This window comes from Narcine bancroftii, chromosome 9 (assembly GCF_036971445.1).
Source record: "Narcine bancroftii isolate sNarBan1 chromosome 9, sNarBan1.hap1, whole genome shotgun sequence".
NCBI classification, from domain to species: domain Eukaryota; kingdom Metazoa; phylum Chordata; class Chondrichthyes; order Torpediniformes; family Narcinidae; genus Narcine; species Narcine bancroftii.
In genome coordinates this window covers 46084860-46109873 of record NC_091477.1, presented here as the reverse complement: position 1 = coordinate 46109873, position 25014 = coordinate 46084860, and the positions used below count along the sequence as shown (strand labels likewise).

Here is a 25014-nt window from a genome sequence, read left to right as displayed (position 1 = left end):
TGAGAAGTGGGAGGAACTCAGGGGGTCAGACAGCATCCAAGGGAAGAAATAGTCAATCAATATTTCAGATCCAGACCCTTTATCGAGCTTAAAGTAGGAAGGGATGACATCAAAGAGGAAAGAGCTGGGGAAGGTCTAAGGGGTGATGGGGTTTTGGACAGAAGGAGGGAAAAGTGGAGAGATGGAGAGGGAAAGTTAGAGGAAAATGTAAGAACAGGAGAAGGATTTTTTAAAAAAGTGATAAAAATAGTGCAACTAAATAGAGATGGGGGTGGTGACCTGAAATTAGAAAAAGTAATGTTCAAACCATTGGATTTAAGGCTCTTCAAGAGGAATATGATGTGTTGTTCCTTCAGTTTACATTTGGCCTCCCCCTACAATGGATGAGCAGAGGCACGCATATCTGTGTGGGAGTGGTGAGGGGAATTGAAATGTTTGAGTAGTTCAGCCTTGGAACAAGAGAGAGTGCAGATATTGTCTTGTCTATCAGGATGGGAGGGGAAATGGTGTATACATTGGAACTACTTAGTGGAAGTAATCATTTGCAAGCAGATGGACAAACTGAGAGAATGTAATGGAGTATTCAGAGAAGGTAAACAACAAGTCTTCAGAGGAGTTGTGCACGGAGAAAGTGCACTTGTTAAAACTGGAGGGTAAGATCTAATAGTGGACTGATTAAAACCTCTCCACAGAAATGAATAATGAGGTGGGAGGTTCAGAAATAGACTCTCTGTTAAGATAAGGGAAGAGTAGAAATCTACAGCAAACGATTTAATTTTTGACTTCAAGTAATCTTCCTGGTCCAGTTCCACTGTTTAAATTTGTCCTTTACTTGCAAACGTTCTTAACACCTCTCGTTCTCCCCACTCTCTCCCCACTAACTTGCGATCTCCCTTACCATAAAAAAATGCAAGGGTTGTGAACACAACACATAAACCAACCTTGCCTCCATCAGCTCGACTTTCACCCCCCCTTTAATTCGGGAAGGCTGCTAACATTACTAAAAGACCCATCCCACCCCGGTCACACTCTCTTCTACCTCCCATCTGGCAGAAGATGTATGATCTCGAAATCACAGACCTCCAGAATCAAGAAAGATTCTTTCCAGCTTTTATCAGCTTCAAGAATGGACCTCTCATTGATAAAAAATGATGAACCTTGCCCAGTTTAACTGTATAAGGAGCTGATTATAGACTTTAGGAAGGGAAAACCACAAGTGATCATTGGAGAATCAGAGGTGGAGGGTGAGCACATTTAAATTCCTGGGAGCCACTATCTTGGAGGACCTTTCCAGAACCCAACATATCTATGTCATCATGAAGAAAGCATGTCAATGCCTTTACTTAGTCAGAGGTTTGAGGAGATTCGGTATGACATCAGAAACCTTGACAAACTTCTACAGATGTGCAGTGGAAAGTGTACTGATCGGCTGCATCACAGTGTAGTATGGGGGCACCAATACCTCTGAGCAGAAAGCCCTGCAAAAGGTAGTGGACACACCCACAATCATCAAGGATCCACACCTTCCAGGACATGATCTGTCCTCACGGTTGCCATTAGGGAAGAGGTATAGATGCCACAAAACTTGTACCACCAGGCTCAGGAACATTTGCTACCCCTCCACTGTCAGACTCCTAAGCAACAAACTCAATCAGAGACTAATTTAAGGACTCTTATTTTGCACATCATTTATCACTGAATTTTTTTTCTCCACAATAAACAGTTAGCTTATTTACATTTCTTTCTTTGTTTACATTTCTCTCTTTTGGATACATATCTTTATTTTGTGTACATCTTATATTACCAGTAGGTAGAAGTTCTGCCTCCCACATAAGAAAGCGAATCTGTATGGGATATCATGTATGTACTCTGCCAATAAATTTGAACTCTTGGGAGAAATGTTCGACCTATTCAACCTCTCCTTAAACTTCAATCCCCTCCGTGATCCTCCCCAAACCCCAGTCCCAGTAACATACTCATCGATCTTTTCTGCAGACTTTCTAGCTTCATGATATTTTGCCAAGAGATGGATGACCAAACGTGCCCAATTCTCCAAGTGTGGTCTCACCAACGTCTTGTACAATTGTAACCTCATGCCCTGCTCCTGTACTCACTGTCCTAAATGATAAGGGCCTTCTTTACCATTCAGTCTTCCTGTGCTTTCACTTTCGTGGATCTATATATGCATACCCCACATTGTTCTTGTTCCCCAAAATTATCCAGGCCTTATCATTCACCATACAAGTCCTGCTCTGGTTTAAACTGCCATAGTGTAGCCCCTTATACTTAATCTCGGGTTAAACTTCATCTTATATTCCTAGGCCCACTTTTCCAGTTCATCTAGACTTTCTCAATTCCTCCTCTGTTTGTTTCTCTGCTTCTTCAATCTTTTCACCACTTCCAATGAAATATCGCTAATGAAAAGGTCGAAACTCTGTTTCTTCCTTTAGTAACGTACTGCATTTCCACTGCTTTTTATTGAAGATTTCCAGTGATCACAAAGACTCCACATAAGAGATATGGCAAGGGCAGAGGACTGTGAGTCCATTCAATGAATACCGGGGATCGGGGTGATGAACAACCAGCTTCCGTAAATACAGTTTGGTTGTGTGTTGATTGTATTTTATCTGAAACTTTGCAGGTCATGTGCACATCACAGACTTCAACATTGCGGCCATGGTGAAGGAGGAGCAACAAGCCACCTCTATTGCAGGCACAAAGCCATACATGGGTAAGTGCAAGCTTGTGGGTTGTCTGAATAAAGAACAAACCTTTAATTTCCCTCATGGCTCACTTGACTTCAGGACAAGGTGCTAAATAGAAACTTAGGCATTTCTGAAGTCAGTCATACAGCAAGGAAACAGGCTATTTGGCCCAACTTGCCCAGGCTGACTAAAATGTTTCCCACCCACCTACATTTGGCCCATTACCTTCCAAACCCATCCTATCCATGTATTCATCCAAATGTTTCTTAAAACAATGGTATGTGCCTCAACCACCTCCTCCAGCAGCCCATTCTGTACACCCACCATCCTTGGTGTAAAAATGTTACCTCCCACCCTCCACCCTTCCTTCAACTTATCTCCTTTGGTTACCAATTCCCCTGTTCTGGTTAAAAGATTTTGCATTCACCCAATCTGTTCCTCTCATGATTTTGTACACCTCTATGAGGTCACCCTTCATCTTACTGCTCTCCAAGGAATAAAGCCTGAACCTGCTTACCCTCTCCCTATAGTTCAGGCCCCCTCCTTGTAAATCTTCTCTGCACCCACTCGTGACAACATCTTTTCTGCAGCACAGCGACCAAAACTGAGCACAATTCTCCAAATGGAGCCTCACCAACATCTTGTACAAGTACCATCATTATTATGATGTTGGACATTGAAAGCTACTTCATGCATTTATGATGCCTTATTCATATTGAAATAATGACCAGAAAATTAGATTTCAGTGAGCGGTCAATATTGGTCAGGCCAGGAATACTGAACAGCTTATATAAAAAAAAAGGTCGATCTGCTGTGGAGTGACAATTTTGATTTCATGCTCAAATCTCAGGAGTGAGGTTTGAGCCAAAGCGTGAAGATTCAAGAGGTGAATATGAGTCACACTTATAACAGCCGAGATTAAATTTCTAACCAAATTTGCACTTCCTTTCCTCATGAGGTTTCTTCCACGCATACTCCTGAACTAAAAGGTGCTGCCTTCTGTCTATGACACTGGTTTGTTTAGAAATTATCTGTTTTAGAAGAATATAACCAATATTTTGTATCTTTCAAGTTTATTTCTACATCTTCCAAACTTCAGTGGTAAAGTTCATTTTGTGTGCAATCCAGCTTGTCAACCCTTGCATTGTACAGCAATGTATGCTTAGCACAGAGTGCAGAGTTACAGAGAGCGATCAGTGGAGAAAAGGCAACATAATTTGATTCATGTGAGGCTCATTCAGAGGCCTCATGACATCAAGATCAAAACTGTCCTTGAATCTAGTGGTGTGTTATTTATTTCACACTCGTATACCTTCTCCCACCAGAGGGAGAAGAGAGTGTGGCTGGGATGCGATGAGTCTTTTAACATGTTGAGTGCTTTTTTTGAGATAGTAGGAATGTAGATGGAGTTGATGGAAGGGGTTTATGTGATGGTCTGATCTTTATTAAAAGAAAATTTATTTAAATCAATGTAGATTGACAGCAATTTGGCGTTGAGTTTTGTTTATTCGTGTAGAATGTCAATGCCTCTGCTATTGACCACTATATGGTGCTGGGAAGGTAGCGACGAGAGTAAATTGTCAGATTCACATGATCTCCTATCAAATTAGACTGTAGAGGTTTGGAAAGCGTCATAGAAGGACTCTTGCCGTTAATTATAGTGCATTTTGTAGACTGGTCAGTCTAAGGTCATGGTGCACCAGCAGTAGAATGTTCTGGTGGATATGATCACAATGAAGCAGCTGCTTTGTTCTGAGTCTTTAGTGGTACTGAAGATCCAAGATTGGAGAGTCACTTTACCTCAGGACCCCCACTCTTTGACTGCTTTAGAGCCATGGTAACCTATTCAATTTTTTTTAAATTTAAATTTTAACAATTTAGTGTGGTAGAAGACCCATCCCAGCCCATGAAACCTATGCCACCAAACCCCATGTGTTTTTGGAGGGTGGGCGTGAACTAGAGCACCCGAGAAAACACATGCAAGTCATAGGGAACCACTATCTCGGAGGACCTCTCCAGAACCCAGCATACCTGTATCATCATGAAGAAACCACGTCAGTGACTTTATTTAGAGGTTGTGGAGTTTCGGTCTGACATCAGAAACCTTGGCAAACATCTTCAGATGTGTAGTGGAAAGTGTACTGATCGGCTGCATCACAGTGTACACGCAGTGCAGGATTCAAACACGGGCCACTGGCGCTGTCATAGTTTATGTCCAGTTTTGTCCCCTATAACATTTATTGTGAGGAACTAGGCAATAGTAAAGTTAGGAATAGATAGTGAGATTCTCCCTCATTGGAAATGGTCATAGCTCGACGTTGCCTGTTGCAAAAGCTACTTGCCACTTTTCAGCTCTGGCTTGAATGTTGCCCAGCTCTTTGTTGCTTGCCAATAAGGGTTGCTTCATTCACTGAAATTGACCATTGTCATTCATCAGCAAACATCTCTCCTTCCAACCTTCTGATGAAGGAAGGCAATTACAGAAGCAGCAGAGAATGGTTGGGGCATTCACTGTAAGTGGTTGAGACCCATGCACTCCCATTAGTTCTAGCTTGCCTCCTATGTCTGAACAGTTAATTATTTCTCCATCGCTTTGTGGCAGTTATTCCCATATACTTTCCATGGACTTTTCAAATCAACCAGCAGTTCGTAGATAACTGCATTATGGGAAGCCCAAATAAGGGGTCATAGGGCTTTGAGCAAGGCAAGAACTCTGCATCTTTACTGAAGAATCCTTGCTGAGAGATGGTTGGCCAATTTGATGCCAATCGTGCACAGAAAGCAAAACTGACTGGAAGATAAGATGAAGAGAAAATTCATAATATTTAGTATTCAATAATTATCACCCTATAATCATTTTTTTATATATAGCTTCCCAGCTAGTCAGTTTATAATAGTGACTTGGATGCAGGAACTGAGTGCATTATCAACTCTCTGACACTACTCATAATTATTTGTTTTAATCTAATTTCACAATTCACTTCAGAAAACATGGCCTTTATCTTACACTTCAGATAAATTCCAAACCTATGTTTCCCTGCCTCAAACTGAATTTGAAATCTATCAAGTGGTGATCTCCCTTCTTTTCCCAAACATTTCCTTGCTATGCAATCACGAATTAATCCTGACCAAATTTAAAATAGCCTCATCCTGGATTAATTCCACAACACACTGCTCTACGAAGCTGATTGAAGTGCATTTCATGAAATCCTTTTCAAGGCCATCTTTGCCAATTTGACTAGGTCATGGACAAGATGAAAAGTTCCCCTCAATTTTTGCATTGTCTTTGCTTCAAGCCCCTTTTTATCTTGAGTGTTAGTCCATCTAATAGAATATCCATTGACTGTTGCCACCAAAGATTTCTTTCTGTTATTAAATCTTAACTCCACATGAATTGATTCTTTTTCCTGATATACTGAGCCAGAATTTCTTGTCCCTGATTTTGTATCAACTTTATTATTAAAATTAATTCACCTTGTATTCCATTCAAACCATCCTACTGAAATATTAAGTGACCCAGACTATTTGGTTTCCAGCTTGAACACCTTGCAACTATACATCTGCGATCTGATCACATCACTCACTCACTATGAAACCTCATCTCCTTCACCATGAATGCTTTGTAAGTTCAGACAAAGGTCTTTCAACTTTGACGCTTCCAGTTAAATTCCAATTGCTACACAACACATTTGCTTTATCCTTTCTCTTCAAGTTCCTTAAACTCCCCCTACCCAAAATCTGCTCTCTTCACTTCACCTACTACTTAGTCGTCTCCTTTCCAACTCCCATTAGATGTTAGACATGACACTGGTGTAAAGAGAACCCTCTCCCATTGTCTAATTAGGTTAAAGTCTGAGCATGATTGAGATGATACCTATTCCAAGAGAACACCTCTATCCTTCTCCATTGCTGGCCCCTCTCAACTCCACTGAATGCACACACTGATCTCTTTGCTCCAATGCTATTTACAAATGGCCCAAAATGTTTTACCTACGTTATTCTTCTTGTTAATTTAGATCAGGGGTCCCCAAAGTTTTTAGTGCATTGATCCCTTCATGAAGTCTTTGGGGTGGTGGCAGCACTGGATGTGGGAGGCAAGTGATGGCAACGACGTATGGGGGGGTGTTGTGGTTGTGGCGACATGGAACGAGGAGGGTGGGTTGGTGGAGGACTCACGGACAGTTGGGGGGGAGAGTGTTGGACACATGCCTCCTTCTCCGCTCTGTCTGTCCTTCACAAATATAACATGGCGGACACCAAGGCCAGCTCTCGCAAGAAGTTGGCCATCCCTACCATAGACGTGCCCAGGTTTTCAACCACAAAAGTTCAATCGACCCCCTTTTGACCTCCTGGCATTTATCGACCCCTATGATTGTCCCAGCGACTACTTTGGAGATCCCTAATTTAGATCCTAGATGCTTATTCTGCCTCAATCAATCTCCTTCTTAGCACTGTCTGTATCACAAGGGCAAGATCTTCCACTTCCCATTCTGAGATTCCCTCCACTCCTGAGGAAATGTCCTTAACCCTGATTGCAGGTAAGCACTCCTGCTACCAGTGCAAAGAGCATTTTCTGTCACCTGAGTACCCTGACTCCACCTCCATAACATTCTATTTCATTAGTCTCCCTAGTATGTCCTGATCCACCCTCCAGGTTTCTGCCCACAATTTGTGCAATGCTGACTGTTTGAATTCCCAACACAAGTTGCCTTTCTGTTCTCAATCAGTGCAATCCTGGTTTTACAAACGTGTAAGAACAAAAAAAAACAATAATCTGCTGGAGGAATTCAGCGAGTCATGGAGACACACAGCATGGAAACAGGCCCTTCGGCCCAACTTGCCCATGCCGATCAAAATCTCTAACCCATCTGCCCATATCCCTCAAAACCCTTCCTATTCAGTGTATTCGTACAATTTGTTCTTAAAGATTGCAAAAGTACCTGCCTCAACCACCACCTGTTCTATAAGCCCACCACTGACACTGCTCAACCCATCGAGTTCCTCCCCAGCAGATAACTGCGGTCTCATATGTCTGTGTAAAATGTTGGAAGCAGGGGAGTTTTGAACCATCTGAATATTTTGAAGGCACAGGAGTCTCCAATGCTACAATCTGCTTTGCGTTTTGCTGAATATTGTGAGGCAATTAAAAATAATAGAGAGAGATAATGGGATGGTCAGTACTGCATGGATGAACCCTCCTTTAATTGACTGATCTTGTACATTTCAGCCTATACATATGAGGACTGTACTGAGTGCCTCCAGCAGTTCCTAAGTACTTCACTAATGCATTAGAAGAGTTTGTGCCACAGGACAATGGAAGGAGGTGGCTTAAATGATCAGGAGTACCCACAGAGGGGTGGCATGGGAGATTGATTGATTTTTTGCGGCAGTGGCTAGGGTATATGATTTTATGAGAAAAATGGAGGGTTATGCAGAAGGGAAATTCTAGGCAGTGTGTAGAGTAGGTTATTAGGTCAGCACAACCCAGTGGACCTAAGGGCCTATAAAGTTCTGTACATTTTCATGTTCTATGATCACACTGTCGAAGAATGAGAGATAAACAAGCTATAATCATGACTACCAAACTCTGAGTGCTCATGGTGGATACAGCTTCGTAATAATGAAAAATTCCTTCAAGAACTTTGACCCATGTACCACTGTTTATCCTCAGTGCTTGTTTCCATATGAATTTCTGAAATTAATGCCAGCCAGCACTTGGAAATATTTTCACATGGTGAGGTTACATTGGCTGAAATTAATTCAAAGTTAAAAATACAAATTTAGTGTCAGAGTACATGCATGACATCACATACAACTTTGAGATTATTTTTCTGTGGGCCAAACTTAGCAATCTCTATAAAATGGACAGAAAGAAATAAAGAACTGTAAACAAACTGACTGTGCAAATGCAGATACATGATAAAATATAGTCATAAATAAATAGAGCGAAGTATGAGTTCTTCAATGTCTATCATTCAAGTGTCTGATAGATGAGGGGTTGGAACTATTTCTGAACCTGGAGGTACAACTCCTGTGGCACCTTTACCTCCTTCCTGATGGCAGCTGCGGAAACAGAGCATGTCCTGCATAGTATGGATCCTTGATAAATGATGCTGCTTTCTGATGACAGCGTTCCATGTAGATATTCTCAATAGTGAGGAGAATCTTACCTGTAATGTACTGGGCTAAATTCACCTACTTTTACAGGATTTTTTGCTAGGAGGTAATAGTGCCTTTGTTCCAAGCCACGATGCAACCGATCAGCACAATTTTGACCACATGTCTGTAGAAGATTGCCAAAATTTCTGATGAAATTACTGAACCTCCACAGTCCTGAGGAAATAGAGGTGCTGTTGTGATTTCATCACAATGGCATTAATATGATGGGTCCAGGACAGGTCTTCTGAGATAGGGACACCCAGGAATTTGCCAACCCTCTCCACCTCTGATCCTCCCTGATCGTATACCTTAAGTTTTCCTTTCCTAAAGTTCACATTCAGTTCCTTGGCCTTGGTGGCGTTGAGTGATAGATTATTGTTAGTACATCATTAGTATGATGAGTCATCAACCCCTTTTATACAGCCCACTACAGCAAACTTGTACAGTGAAACCTTGTTAGAATGCGATTCGTTAATCCACGGAATCGCTTATAGCGTGGGTGTCTGTGGACCCCAAACATTGATTTTAGGATGCCAGGCTAATAGTGGCTAACAGCCACAAACTCAAAAATGGACTCTTATGACGGGCGGGGGGAGAGACCAGCAGCGTGAGTCGGGCGGACGAGAGACTGGCAGCGCAAGTCGGGCAGGCGAAGTGGGGAGACTGGCAGCGCGAGTCAGGGGGGTGAAGGGGAAGACCGGAAGCGTGAGTCAGGTGGGCGAAGGGTGGAGACCACCAGTGCGAGTCAGGCAGGAGAGGAGACCGGCAGCGCGAGTCGAGCGGGCAAGGAGGGGAGAAGGTAGCATGAATCGGGCGAGCGAGGGGGCGAGACAGCAGCACGACTGGAAGGAGGTGGGGGTGGATAAAGCAGCACAATTCAGGTGGGCTTAAATTCTGTTTTCCTGCTTCCTGAATCATGACATATATGCATCTAGTCCGCGACTGGGCTGTAACACGGTATGAAATCTTGGACCCCAACTACCTCATTCTAATGAGGTTTTACTGAATATGTTGTACTTAGCCATGCAGTCATATGCGTAGATTTTGTCGAGCAGGGGGCTAAGTATGCAATTCTGTAGTGCTGATGGAGATTGTGGAGGAGATGTTTTTGCCAATCCACGCTAATTAGGATCTCGGGGTGAGGTCGTCCAGGATCCAGTTGCACAATGGGGTATTGAGGCCAAGGTCTTAGGGGATGATGGTGTTGAATGCTGAGTTGTACTCAATAAAGAACACCTTGGTGTATGCATAATTGTGCGCATGGGCCTTATGTTACTGCCAATGTTTCCTGGGAAACAAAAAGGTCCCCTCAGCCAACAATGAAGAAAACTATCTTGAGGGTGGGACAGCAGTGGATCTGAGAGCAAGCACTTCAACTTTTTTGAAGAACCACGCGAGTATCAGATGAACCATCGCCCTCCCTAACCCTCTAGAAATACGAAAGTTCACATCCTCCTTCGTGGGTCTGTATTTGGGAGACTACATAATGTTTAACAACCTCCCAAACAAACACACAAATCTTGTTTCCATGGTCTGCTTAACTCTGGTGGTTTATATCTCGAATGAGCTGCCAGAAGAAGATAGAGAAATAGGTACAATTACAACATGCAAAAGACGGATATACAGATAGAAAGGGCTGAGGAGGATGTGAACCAAATGCAGGCAATGGAACTGGCCCAGAATGCCAACTTGGTTGACATGGACAAGTTGGACAAAAGGGCGTGTTCTGTGCTTTTTGACTCTCCCTGGCCCCTTTGATAAGGCAGCCATTCAGCCAAGCATTGTGCTCAGTACTTATATTTTCTCCAAGTACGTGAGACTGTTTCAGTCCATCCCCTTCACAGTGACTAACTATTTAATGTTTGATACAAATTGGGCTCAAGCCCAAAACGTCGGAAATATATATTTACCTCCTATGGTCGTTGAGATTCTCCAGCATTTCGTTGTTTTGAATTTTATTAATATATTCATAGATCAGCCTTCTGCAGCAATCTCGGCACTCATAGATTTAGCTACATCACAGAACCTTACTTAACTGAGAGGCAGCCCAGAAGCACGTTGAGATGTAATTAACAAGTGGAAGGAAATAGTCAGGCTGAAGCATCCTGGGCGAGTTAGGACAAGCAGTTGATTGTTTTGAGCTGAGAAGCTTCAGGGCATTCATCTTGAACCTTGGTTTCCAGCTGATGGCGATGCAGAAGCAGAAGAGGCTGCTTGTATTTAAAGGGATGAGTTGATAAAAATATTTGGCAGGACTATCTATTGAATCTGCAGCAGCAGGTTTACCAAATTGGAGCTTGCATCCGTCTGCAATGTTTCAATACCAGCAGTTTTCCAAAGAGGATCGAAAGGCCCTATCTGATGAAGAGTTCAGGCCTGACTCATCAGTTACCCTTTATTTCCTCTGGAATTTCTCCAATGCTTTTGTGTATTGCTTCAACCCCAGCATTGTTTAACTCCAGGATAGGGAGTTGTGTGCAATGGTAGAAACAATTAATTTTGGTATCAATTCTAGAGTTTCATTAGAAGTATTGGCCATATGGCCAATGTGAATAGCCCCAATAATTTTTCAAGAGGGCACTATATTTTGTTCATCAGAATGGTCTCGCTGAGCAGTGCCTGCTCCAAATCCTTTTTAATAGTACAGAACAAGTAATATCACATGAAATTGCCTTCTGCCTGGCATAAGGCAGACAAAGTCCCCATTTGTGTTGCCCTTTCAGTAAGAGAGAAAGAGAAGCAAAAGAGAGTCTCTTCAGAGACACTGAGTGTCTGTGGATTCACCTCCAGCATTCCTGCAGCCTCTGCAGTTGCACAGACTCCTGTTCAATCCATTAGCAACCCGAGCTCCAGATGTAAACCTCCAACCCAGTCAGGAAGCCTTCAGCACCCAAGGCCCTATGGGAGCCCTTCTTTCCCCAGCACCAACTCCAATCTTGTTCCTTTACTTGGTTCCTATGAGCCAGTCTCCAGTTGCCCATGCAGGTGCCCCTACTCCATGTCAACTGCAGCCAATGTGGATCCTTCAACTGCTGAGCCCTTCACTGGTCTGCCGCCATGGTCATCATGCTGTTGGGTCATCTCCTGTGCTGCTGCCTCTCAATGAGGGGTATTCTCCCCATTTCTTGTGCCCTGTGCTGGTCTGCTGCTCCCCTGGGGTCTTTAATCCCTCATGGCTGCTGCCGAACAAGGTGGCACCATCTTGGACACAGAACCCGCAACTGCAGGATTTTAAAATAAAACACAGTCAGTTCTTTAACAGGCGCTTTAAAGCCTGCATGAAGCCATTGGCATTAGGACCAGATGGTTAAAACCTCCGCAGCAGTGCTGTGACTCCACTCTCTGTTCTCCTGCGTCAGCACCAGTGGCAGTGCTGCTATTACAGCAGCTGCTGCAGAACCAACATTTTCAAACAATTGATTCACGTTGCAATGCACAAAATTGCACTTGCATGTTCTCTGGTGTTCAGTCTCATTGTCAGGTTCTGTAGTGTGGGGTCTGATTATAAGGTTCTTTGGTGTGGGACCATGTAGACAGGTTCTCTGGTGTGGGGTCTGATTGTCAGGTTCTCTGGTGTGGGATCATGTAGACAGGTTCTCTGGTGTGGGATCATGTAGACAGGTTCTCTGGTGTGGGGCCTAGTTGTCAGGTTCTCTGGTGTGGGGCCTGATTGTCAGGTTCTCTGGTGTGAGGCCTGATTGTCAGGTTCTCTGGTGTGAGGCCTGATTGTCAGGTTCTCTGGTGTGGGGCCTGATTGTCAGGTTCTCTTGGTGTGGGACCATATAGTTTCTGCTTCAGCACACACAGGCACTTCACATCACAGCTATGACTTCAAGAGATCATGAACAAATTTCTCTTTTGTGATAAGTGGGATGTTAAAGTAATGTATAGAAATCTTGAAGGTAAGAAATGGAAAAATCTCTTCCTTTAGAAGATGGTGGGGATCTGGAACACAGAGTCTGGAAGAGTGATGAAGGCAGCAACACAGTGATTGGAGGGGTGCTTGTTGATCTGTGACCTGCATGGCTTTGTTCTCGGTGTGGGAAGAGGCAGGACTTTCTTTTGGCCTCCGTCAGTTGTAAACTTACATTAATTCTGTGAGCTTCAGTCAACTGCTGGTGCCACACCAACACAGGAGGGGAAGGTGCATAGAATATAGAACAGTACAGTACAGCACAGGCCTTTTGACCCACAATATTGTGCCAAATAATATAAGCCGACTCCACGTTAGTCGAACCCCTCTCTCCCTCAAAGTCCATAACCCCTTCATTTTTCTTACATCCATTTACCTATCTAAAATTCTAATAGAAGCCCTCATAGTACCAGCCTTCACCTCCACCCTCGGCAAAGCATTCCAGGTGACAACCACTCTCTGCAAAAAAAAAACAAACTTTGACATCTCCTTTAAACTTCCCTTCCCTAGCCTTAAACAGATGTCTTCTGTTATTGGTCACTGTGGCTCAAGGAAATAAAGCACTTGGGTTTTCTGATGAGCAACCTGGGCAGCAGATGTTCTTGGATGTGAGATGGAAGAAGGTCAAAAATGTCAACCAGCCTGCATCCACATTGCTGTTGGGAAGTGTGTTTATGTGGGAAGGCCCCTTGTAAACGATGGTCCTCTGTCCTCTTGTATAAAAAGCGTGTTCACTCACAGTTCATGTGCATCACTTGAGAACATAAACACTTCAGCTTCTTCAGCTTTCACTGCCATTTCCTAAGAATTGTGGCTGATAGAGAAACATCTTGAGCAAAGAAAGAATTGCTGGATAAATTGAATGGGTTAGGTAGCATCTGTGGACAGAAGTCAACTTATCAGGACCAAAGTGTAAAGGAGGTGATAATATGTGTATAAAGGAGAAAGAACTGGGGGAAAGGGTCAAGGGAGAGACTATTAGGAAGTGGAAGGAGGAGAAAGGTTGGAGAGAGAAAAGAAAAGAAACATAAGGCTGATCTGCCTCAGCCCTATTTGTTGTACTATCACTAGGTATTTTTATTGCTGGGCCTCCTCTTCAAGGCCGGCGGATAAAAATTTTAGACTTGCCTGTTTATGGAGCAGCAGTGCTGCTTTTATGCGGAGCGACGCTTCAGTGTGTTGTCCGGAGCTGCTGTAGGCGTGATGACTGTTGAAGTTGCGCTGCCTATCATAAATACATGGCAGAGCAATGGCTGTCTTCCCTACCCATAATCCCCAACACAGCTGGAACCGCTCTGCATTTCCCAGAATGGTTCCAGCTGCGTGGGGGTTTATGGTAGAGTAGACGGCCATTACTCTGCTGCGTATTGAGCCACTGGTGCCAACGAGGGGCCCCAAAGGTTGAAGTGGCCCGGTGAGGGGCCAGTGGCCAGCGGTGCTGTCACAGCCCACCTCGGCCGTCCCTGACAGCTCCACCAGCCCAGCTGCCCCTGCCCTGAAGGGAAAGGGGTGAGTGAATGGGAGAGAGAGAAGTGAGATGGGTTGTGGACTGACAGTGTCGTTGTGATGTCATCAGTCTTCCCCTATCCAGCTACTTGCAGTGGATGTACTTTTATGTAGCAAGGTGGAGCACACCGCTCCACCTCTAGCACTACCTCGGAGAGGGATAGGAGGGGGGCGTGGCAAGATGGCATAAGGAACAGACGTGCCTTCCAGTCCTCTCCTGACTCTAACTTATTGTTTTGTCTTTAAGTGCCCGTTAAAACATTTTTTAAAAGTTTATAAATAGTATGAGGTGTTGAATTAATACCTAATGGTACATTTGTTTAAAAAAAAGTAAAAGGAAACATCAACAGATTGTTAAAAAATTATATTTTCTGAAATTATCTGAGCCACGACTCAGCGTGAAATGGATCCAGGAAAACAAGCGAAGAATTCGGCCTTGGAGCTCCGTACTGATTCCGTAAGTCTTTCTGAAGGTCATTTTCAGCTGCCTTTAGAACAAAGGGCTGGCCGGCTGCCAGTATTTCAAACAACGTCTACTGAGACTTTGACTGTTGAATTAGCTGGGGCGCCACCAGTTGGAGAGTTAAAGAGTTGTTATTTGACTGCTATACCACCAGTTATAACAGCTCTTCCAGATACTGACGTAACGAAGCTTTTAAAGGAGGTTTGGATCAAAGATAACCCTGATCATCAGCCTCCTGATACTTCTGGGGAGTCTGTGGCAGGGGCTCTTACACGGAGTCAAACTGCAAGAAAAGCTACTAAATTAAAAGAAGGGATAGAAGGTCCTCTGATTCCACAAGAACAGCAGAATCCCACCATGTCTGGATCCACTGATGTTGATATACTTTTCAAGAGTCTTGAACATAAGATATTTTCTTCAATGATGCATTTAGGTGATTCTATGAATAATCTTACTTCTAAGATTAATGCATTGGTGGATGTCAATACTCAACAGATGGCTGATTATGGAGCTTTTAAAGTTGAAACTATTGAAAGACTTGAGATGTGTGATCAAGGATTATCTGATGTACAAGATCAATTGCAAGATGAGAATAAAACAATTGAAACGTTACAGATTCAGAATAAAAATTTAGCAAAAAAGGCTGATTATTTGGAGAACCAATCCAGACGGAATAATGTGAAAATTGTCGGCTTGCCAGAAGGCATAGAAGGGCCAGATCCAAGAAAATTTTTCACTGAATGGATTCCACAAGTGTTGGGACAAGATAAGTTTTCTGAAGATTTAATATTGGAACGGGCTCATAGAGCTTTGAGAAGGAGACCTTTTTCAGGACAGAATCCAAGATCTGTTCTGGTCCGCTGTTTAAATTACTGTGATAGAGAGACTATTGTACGTATGGCTATTAGAAATGAACAGCAAAACAAATCTCCTTTGATGGTTCAGAGTAATCGTGTTTTCTTCTATCCGGATTTGAGTCAAGAAATTATGTTTCAATGACGTGAATTTAATTCTGTGAAAGAATTATTGTGGAAAAAAGGATATAAGGCAACATTTAGATACCCTGCGGTACTGAAGATTTTTCAGGATGGATATCAACCAAAGTTCTTTGATAATCCTAAAGAAGCTATGGATTTTGCTCAGTCTTTACCAATTACGCAATTCCAGGAACGACGTAGTCCTCCACGGTCTCCAAAGAGGGCAGAGCTGCAAGAAGGGAATTTGATTTCTGGAAGAAATGGAAGAAACGGTGGTCGCAATGGCAAAGGAAACTCATTTAATAGATAAGGAACATTTGAAACTCAAACATGAATGGGTTAGGCACGTTTTTTATTCTTCGTTTAACTCTAAGGCAAAAGGTGTGGCAATTTTGGTACATAAGAATCTACCATTTTAGTTACAGAGTGAAGAGAAAAATGGTGGAAGATTATTAAAATTAAATTGTACAATCTTTAATGAGGCATGGACTTTGCTTGATGTTTATGCTCCTAATGTTGAGGATACAGCTTTTGTTGTGGATATGTCTTTATTACTTGGACAATCGAACTCTAATGTGATGTTGGGGGAGATTTGAATGTGGTGTTGGAGCCTTTATTGGATAAGTACTCAAGAGTAATTAAGAAGTCTATGATGGCAATCCAAGTGATTAATATGATGGCAGATTTGAATTTAATTGATATTTGGCGAAGAGTTAATCCTACAGAGAAAAATTTTTCTTTTTATTCCTCGTGATATAATTCTTTTTCTAGAATTGATTATTTTTTAATATCAGCACATTTGCAGGATAGGGTTACATCTGTGGAGTATAAGGCTAGATTGGTTTCGGATCATTCATTATTATTATTAGAATATTTGAGTTCACAAGATGTTCAGAAAGCTTCAAGATGGAGATTTAATACTATGCTATTACGACGCGAATTTAATTCTGTGAAAGAACGGTTGTGGAAAAAAAGACATAGGGCAACATTCAGGAATTCTGCGGTACTGAAGATTTTTTAGGATGGAAGTTAGCCAAAATTCTTTGACAATCCTAAAGAGGTTATGGACTTTGCTCAGTCTCTACCAATCATGCAGTTTCAAGAACGATGTAGTCCTTCAAGGTCTCCAAAGAGAGTAGAGATGTAAGGTGGGATCCAGATTTTTAAAAGAAATGGAAGCAATGGTGATCGAAGTGGTAACGTTGATTTAAAAAAATAAATCTTTTATCTTTTTTTTTAAAGAGTTTAAATAATGATGATATTTTAATGAAATGGGAGTTGGGAGAGGGAACTGGGTGGGCACTAGTTTCCAGAAGTCATCAGATACCTGTGACTTATCTCACACCCAATATTTTGGGGGAGTTACCGCTTTGGGCGGTTTAAACAGGAGGAGGTAGTTGTGACCTCTGACCTGTTTTTTTTTCTTTTTAATTTTTGGGTTAAGAAGTGAAGGTTTTTTTTTAATTAATTTTTTAAAAATAAATAATTTTTTTTTAACTCTTTGTTTTCTGATTGTAATTGAGAGGGAATTAGGAGGTTTTTTTTCCTCTTCTTTTTTTGGGGGGGGATTTTTTCTCTTTTTTCTTTCTTTTTTAAGAGGATGATGTCACAGAAGATAATAAGTCAAAAATTGAGGATGTTGAATTAGATGAAGAGGAAGATGAGGGGAAAGGTGATAAGAAGAGAAAGAAGAAAATTAAGTACAAATACATTGAGGGAGAAGAGTTTAATAAAATTAAGTTAATTTCGATAGAGAATTTTGAAGATGTTATAAATGAAGAATATGGAGAATTTTATAAGAGTTTGAACTTTTTTTTCTTTTTTTTCTTTTTTTATATAAGGGGAGGGGAAGGGAATAAAAAGTTTATCTGATTGTTTTTCTAAGGGATGTTTTTGTTCTCTCTGAATTATAAAGGAAACTTGGTATTAATGGAAATTCTGTATTTATGTATTATTAATTATGATTTTTTGTATTACAGATATGTGGTTGATATATGACTTTAATATTTGAACTTAGTTTTAAAGTGAACATCATTTGTTAAATACATGTATTATGTTTGATTTAAATATATGTTTAAGGGTATTATTTTAGTATTGATATTTTTTTGTTGTTAGTAATTTTTTTTGTTGTTAAGTTTTATCTTTTTTTTGTAAGTGGGGTTATTTTATTTTATTTACAACATTGTTAATTAATTCTTCACTCTTTATTTTGGGGGAGGGTTGGACTAATTTTAAATTAGATGATTAATGTTGTGTTATAATTATTGGGGGGGGTTAATTTGTGTAGTTTAATGATGTAGTATTCTAATTTTTATTATCTTATTTTTTATTATTTCTTTAAATGTAATTTTTATTTTATTCATGTCATAAAATTTTAAATAAAGTTTAAAAAAAAAGGAGAGGGATAGGAGTCGCTGCCTTGCAGCCGCTCATGGACTATTTATAAAGGTAAATTTTCCGACGTGGGGGCGGAGAATCTCCTCTTTTACGTTGCAATTTTTTTGCTTTATAAAAGGACCTACTATGTCCCTTCACTCCCTAAATAATTTGTGGATGGAAGTTAATTCACACATTGTAACTGAGCTATGCACCACATTAGATCTGCTGTTAATAGGTTATAATGCAGAAACTATTAAATAAACAAAGCTGACTTACATTCAGATGTACATATCAAAATGCCCCAGAATGACTTTCCAAGTAAAGAATAGTTGATATGCTAGATCATTTTTTTTGTGAACTTTCTCAGAACATACAGGGCAGCACAGATCCTTCAGCCCATGATGTTGTGCTGACCTATGTAAACCTGCTGCTCTACAATCTTGTCCTTCCCTCTTCACAATCCATAACCCTCTAGTTTTCTTACATCCGTGTGCCTATCTAAGTCTATGTGCTATATAGCTTTCTTATTTTTGTCCTCAAGGTAATTTAATTTGTGTTTTTTAAGCACCTATGAAGTTGCAGTAAGAATGTCAGTGCACCTATGCACTGTACTTGTGTGTATGACAATAAACTCATCGTTATTTTGATGCTATGAGAGTGTCACATACTTTGTAACTCATGGCACAGCAATAACCAAGGCTGAGAACCTCCTCCTCTTCACTCATGGACTCCCTGTGTCCATGTCCACTCCAACCTAAAAGAGGAATGTTACCTGCAGATAAACCCCCATGGGATGGAGGTCTAAGGGGGCTGAAGCAATTTTTAAACACCAGTTGCAAAATAAAGTTGCAGCAAGGCTCTCAATCATCTGTTTTGTTTTTCCTTAATTTACTGCCAGAAAACCCAAGCTGATATATTTGGTTTTTTTTATTATTATAGACATACAGCTCAGTAACTGGCCCTTTCAGCCCACGAGCCCATGCTGCCCAATTACACTCAATTGACCTACAAGCCCCAGTATGATTTGGAGGATGGAAGAAAACCAGAGCCCCCGGGGAAAACCCATGCAGACTCGGGGAGAACGTATAAACTCCTTACCGACAGCAATGGATTTGAACCCTAGTCCCGATTGCTGGCACTGTAACAGTGTTGTGCTAACCGCTATGCTAACCATGCCACCCACAATGTAGACATCAATGGCTATTTCCAGCCATCTTACAATCACTTCAAGGATTAAGCCAGGAAGAGTTATAGCATGTGCTATACCCTTCTTCTCTGAGTTGTTGAACTTACCTGGAGCTTGTGGGAAATTTCCAGACCTTAAGCTGGAGTAGTCAATATGGCTGCTTTATGCTGCTATGAATGTGCATTTTCCTTTACTTTCTTCTGAGAAAATCTTCCTGCAGTGAGAACCATTGGTGTGGCATTGAGTATAACAGTGAGGAAATCAACTGAGCAAAGCTATGTGAAGCTTTAGTTGGGCTACACAAAGTATTGTTTCCAATTCTGGATGCCTCATTACAGGAAGGATGTGGAGGCTCTGGAAAGGGTACAGAGAGGCATACCAGGATGCTGTCTGGATAAGAGGGAATAAGTTATAAGGAGGGGTTGGTCAAACACGGGTTATTATCTCTGGACCAAAGGGCACCCAGGGGACACTTGTTAGAAGGTTATAAGATTATGAGAGGCTAAGAAAGGGTAGACGGAATATTTTTCACAGGATAAAAATGTCACATACAAGAGCAAGCGTGTTTAAGGTGAGAGGTGGAAAGTTTTTACACAGAGTGGTGGGTGCCTGAAACAGACTGCCAGATGTAATGGTGGAAGCAGATACAATAGTAGCATTTAAAAGGTTTTTAGATAGAGATGTGAATATGCAGGGAATGAAGGGGTACGGATCATACATATTAGGTGGTGCAGATAGCATAACAATTAGCACAGTGCTGTTACAGCATAGGTTTAAACCTGACACTGCTGCAAGGAATTTGTGCGTTTTCCACCCCCCCCCCCCACCCCCCCCATGACTGGCATGAGGTTTCTCCGAGTTCTCCCGTTTCCTTCTACCCTCCAGAAACACACAGGGTTGGTAGGATGTAATTGGGTAGCTGGGTTTCAGGGACTAGAAGGGCTTTATACTGGGCTGTATCATCAAAAAAAAATACAAGCAGCAGAAATTTAGTTGAACTTGCATTGTGTTGTGTCAAAGGGCCTTTTCCTCTTCTGTTCTAAGTTCTCAAAGGGAATAAGTACCTCAGTCAGCAGTACTGAATGTGGAGTATTGACTCAATTAAACTACTTTATTCATTGTATCCTTTTTTTCCCCCTCCAGCTCCTGAAATATTTCATCCATTTATTAATGGATATACTGGCTATCACTTTGCTGTTGATTGGTGGTCTCTTGGAATCACAGCCTATGAGCTCCTCAAAGGACAAGTATGTTGAATTGCTATCTAGTTCTTATTCCCTGCACTTAAATTAACCCCGTATCTTACACAATCAATCATGGAGATGAGAGCTAGCAGGCTAACTTCACTCTTCCCTGAGTAACTCCAACACATTGTGAGGTGTGATTCTATAGCTCATGTTGCATTCACTACCATCATTCATTATATGTTATGACCACAAGGTTTGGCATCCTCTGCTGACATCCTGGTTTTGGCACTAGTTCCCCACCCCTACTTCGAGTTAACCCACTTGGCCATTGGTGCAGCCTATTGATGGTGAGATGTGGCAATCTCTGGAACATTTTCTCCTGAAAATCCTCAAATGTGGATGTTAATGATATCTTCATGGCTTGTCCAAGTACCGAAAACAGTGAGCATTTTTAAAAAAATTATATGTGGATGATCGAGAAGCGGAAGGGAGAACATACAGTGCACAAACCTACTGGAGAAACTCAGCAGGTCAGGCAGTGTCCATGGAAAGCATTAGGCAGTCAGTATTTCAGCCTGAGCCTTTCTTCAGGGTGCTGAATTTGGGGAAGGGGGTGGAGCACAGACTAGCAGATGATACGTGAATACAGGTTGGAGGGGCAAGAAGTGAACAAAGATGATATGGGGGAAGGTGCAGAGGGCTAAGATGCTCTCTCATAGGTGAAAGGAATGGAAGGAGTGGGGAACTAGAGGGGATTCAGAGAGATGAGGGAAAGCGAAAAGACAGGGGGAGGGTGTTAACTGGAAAATGGACATTGATATTGATGCCGTCTGGATGGAGGCCATGGGCAGACATGTCAATGGGGGAATGGGGTATAGAAATGAAAAATATTGTGAAGAAAATAGGGTGGAAAAACATGCCCAAGCGCTTTATGCATGCCAGTCCAGGGATATTGATGTCGGTTGTTATCCCTTCTCCAATCCTCTCTCACTGTTACATCAGGTCAGATATGGGATAAAGCCCAAATATGTCCAATTCATCAACAAATTCTGCAATCAATGTTGCAGTAACCCACTTAACCATACCAGTTTGGTTTAAGTGGTGAAGCCTATGTTCTTTCAGCAAATGAAAACATTATTAAGTAAATCCTCTATCAGTGATTTTTATATTCCACAGTTTGACTGTAAAATAAGGTTCCATTATTGTTGAGTAATACTACATTTAGATTGTACATACATGAAATTCTTTAACTTTTGTCTTCCCTAAGGCAGACAGAGAGTCGCCATTTTGTCCAGCGTCCCTCACAGCACTTGGTGTTCCTAGGCAGTCTCCCCTCCAAGCACTGACCAAGTCTGAGCCTGCTTAACTTCCAAGATCAGACTATCTCATGTGTATTCAGGCTATTAGGCTTCTTAAAATTCATATTAATAGAGATTTATTCAAAATATAATGAATTTTATGTTTACAGCAGTTGTTGGTTAAACAGTTTTGATTGTTGTTTCCTTTGATATTTAATGCAATGTCTTTTCAAGAGACCATATGAGATCCGTTCCAGCACCTCTGTAAATGAAGCCCTTCACATGTTCAAATCTGTCAGCATCAACTATCCATCTTCCTGGTCAAATGGACTGGTGTCCTTACTTCAGAAGGTAAGGACACGTGAGGCACTGTGATGTCTGTTTGATGTATTCTAAAGAATTTTGCCAACCAAACTCCTGCCTTTACAACTACTCTTCCCAGCTCATTTCTTGCAAGTCCCAACATGGCTGTGGGAAGTATGGACTCCTATGTAACTCATTGTATAATTTTGATCAGGAACCACCACCCAATTTTTTTTTTTTGTCACTAACAAGTCTCCAGAGATACATCATAGCACTAAGCTGGAGAAACTCAGCAAGTCACGCTGCAGTCACAAGAAATAAAGCATCATCTTTAATTCAGAACAATTAGTGGCAAAGAGCCCAGGGCCGAAATATTGGTTACTTTTGCTTCCTATGGATGTTGCGTGACCTGCTGAGTTTCTCCAGCACATTTGTGTATTTCATTTGACCCCCAGCATCTGCAGATTTTCTTGTTGAACTTCAGAAAAATATTACTTCCGAATGCATTCCTTTTGGGGTCTTCTCAGCAGCTTCCAAAGGGTTCATTTTAAATTCCTGAAGCCCTCAAGAGGGATTTACAGGCAAAAATTTGGTGGTCTGAAAACTTTGGATGAGGTACATTGTGGTGGGAGCAATGGGTAACCACATTCCAGGTCGGTGCATGTTAATTGCAGGAGTTCCAAAACATCATCCTTCTCAACCCAACTATGATCTCCTGAGTGACTAACGTCAGATCATTGTATTGAATAAAGTAGAATACAGAGAAGCAATGAAGAACTGAATGAGCAAAAGAACTTTGTTGGAAAGAAAGGAAGAAAAGTGCATTGTAATCCTTATATTCCACCTGAACAGGAAGACTGGGATCTGGCAGGGATGGGAGCTACACCATTGTTTACTGAATTTGAATTAATTATAAAACTTGCTTTGATATCTTTCTATCAGTGGCAAGAAAATGGCATTACTCTTTGGGGGAGACCTGAAGTTGCCCAGACCTGATCTTTTCAAGTAGCTTTTTGGGTCATGGGGCATGGAGATGGGTCTTTAATCCACTATGTCTGCCCAAGTCTGCATCCACCTAGTCTACTCCCATTTACCCTCTCCCCACCCTTCCCCCTTCAGGTCATCTGCTTCAACCACTGATTTTTTTAAAATTTAATTCAGCATGATAACAGGACCTTTCAACCAAACCCACACCACCCAATTTCACCCAAGCTATTAATCACGTACATCTTTGGAACATGGGAGAAAACCGGAGTACCCAGAGGAAACCCATCCAGTCATGGAAGAGAACATACAAACGCTTACAGACAGCAGCAGATTCGAAGCCGTCACAGGCACTGTAATTGTGTTGTGCTAACCTCAACGCTAATCGTACCCCCCAGACTTGGAGGAATTTACCGTGGCCAATTAACCCACCAACCCATACACCTTTGGGACATGGGAGGAAGCTGGAGCACCCAGGGGAAACCCACAGGTTAACAGGTAGAGATGGGAAGGGAAATAGTAAGCATCAAAAGGAGGGTTGGAAGGGCTGGAAGTGGCCAAGAGGTGACAGGATATGGATAAATGAAAGTGGGAGAGAGGGAGGGATTGGTTAGGGAGTAATCACTGGCAGGCAGTGTGAGAGAGAACAGCACATGCTGGAATGGGCTTGGAGAACGGGGACAGCTAAGAGGGGAAATGTCAAGACAAGATTTACACCATGCAGTTGCAGCGAGAAGCATCAGGATGGGGGGAGATGTGGAATAAATGATGGGTTGGAGATAAAGAGCACACCAGGGAGCTGCAGAGAAAATTATCCCTATGGATAGCAGAAAGGGATCGGGGGGTAAGAAATGGTTGGTGGTGGGATCATGTTGTTGTTGGTGGAAGTGGCAATGAATAATGTGTCGGTTGCAGAGGCCAATGGGGTGAAAAGTGAGAACCAAGGGAACTCTATACTTGTTCTGTCTGGGGGAGAGAAAAGGTGAGAGCAGAAATGCCTGAAATGGAAGAGCTGGAGGTTTATCAATGACTGTGGGGTGAGGAGCCAAGTTTTTTAAAGAAGGGCGGCACAGTTAAAACCACCCTTTTGGCGCAGCAGTGTCCTTGGTTGGAATCCGCCACTGTCTGTAAGGAGTTTGTACATTCTCTCCAGACAACGTAGGTTTCCTCTGGGTGCTCCAATTTCCTACCACTTCTAAAGAAATACAGGCTTGGTGGGTTAATTGATCACATGGGTGCATTTGGACAGCGTGGGTTCGTGGGCCGGAAGGGCCTGTAACCATGCTGTCTTTAAATTAAATTAAAAGAAAACCATGGGGTTTGCTGTATATTTTTCAGCTGCTTCACATCTGACATCGCCTCTTTCACACCATCACAGCATCTGTTCATTCGCTGTGCAAAGGTCATCATCGCAACGGGAAAAGCACCGTGCACAAAAGTGCTGAAGCTAAAGCCAGTCTTGATAGAGTTTCACCTCAACATGTCGACCCCTTTTTTTCCCTCCCACTGATGCGACTCGGCCCACTAGGTCATTGCAGCAAATTGTGTGTTTAACACAGCCCTTTGGTCCTTGATGTTGTGCCAACCTACATAAACCTGCACTACAACAATCTAATCCTTCCCTAACTCGCACCCATAGCCCTCTATTTTTCTTGCATTGATGTGTCTATCTAAGAGTCTTTTGAATGTTCCTATTGTACCAGCCTCCATCACTACCTGTGGCAGTGCATTCCAGGCATCCACCACTCTGTGTAAAAAATCTTATCTCTAACATCTCCCCTTAATTTTCTTCGACTCACCTTAAACAGACATCCTCTGGTATTTGCTATTTTTGTCTCAGAGAAAAAGGTACTAGTTGTCCACACTATCTAAGCCCTTAGTTACCTTACATACCTCTGTTGAGTTGCCTCTCATCATTTGATGCTCCAAAGAGAAAAGCCTGAGCTCTGTCAAC

The 25014-nt window shown here is 42.0% G+C and overlaps 1 protein-coding gene across 9 annotated transcripts in view; it reads left to right on the top strand.

Annotated features, from left to right (window-relative positions):
- LOC138743492 (serine/threonine-protein kinase 32B-like) overlaps window positions 1–25014 on the top strand; it is a 177055-nt gene that overhangs the window by 106556 nt on the left and 45485 nt on the right. For all 9 annotated transcript variants that reach the window (XR_011344926.1, XM_069898960.1, XM_069898961.1 and 6 more), the window contains exons 6-8: window positions 2642–2731; window positions 20432–20535; window positions 22008–22124. Coding sequence is in view for 8 of the 9 variants with exons in the window: in XM_069898960.1 (XP_069755061.1) it covers window positions 2642–2731; window positions 20432–20535; window positions 22008–22124 (311 nt within the window). In the remaining variant the exon portion in view is untranslated. The remainder of the gene's footprint in view (window positions 1–2641; window positions 2732–20431; window positions 20536–22007; window positions 22125–25014) is intronic.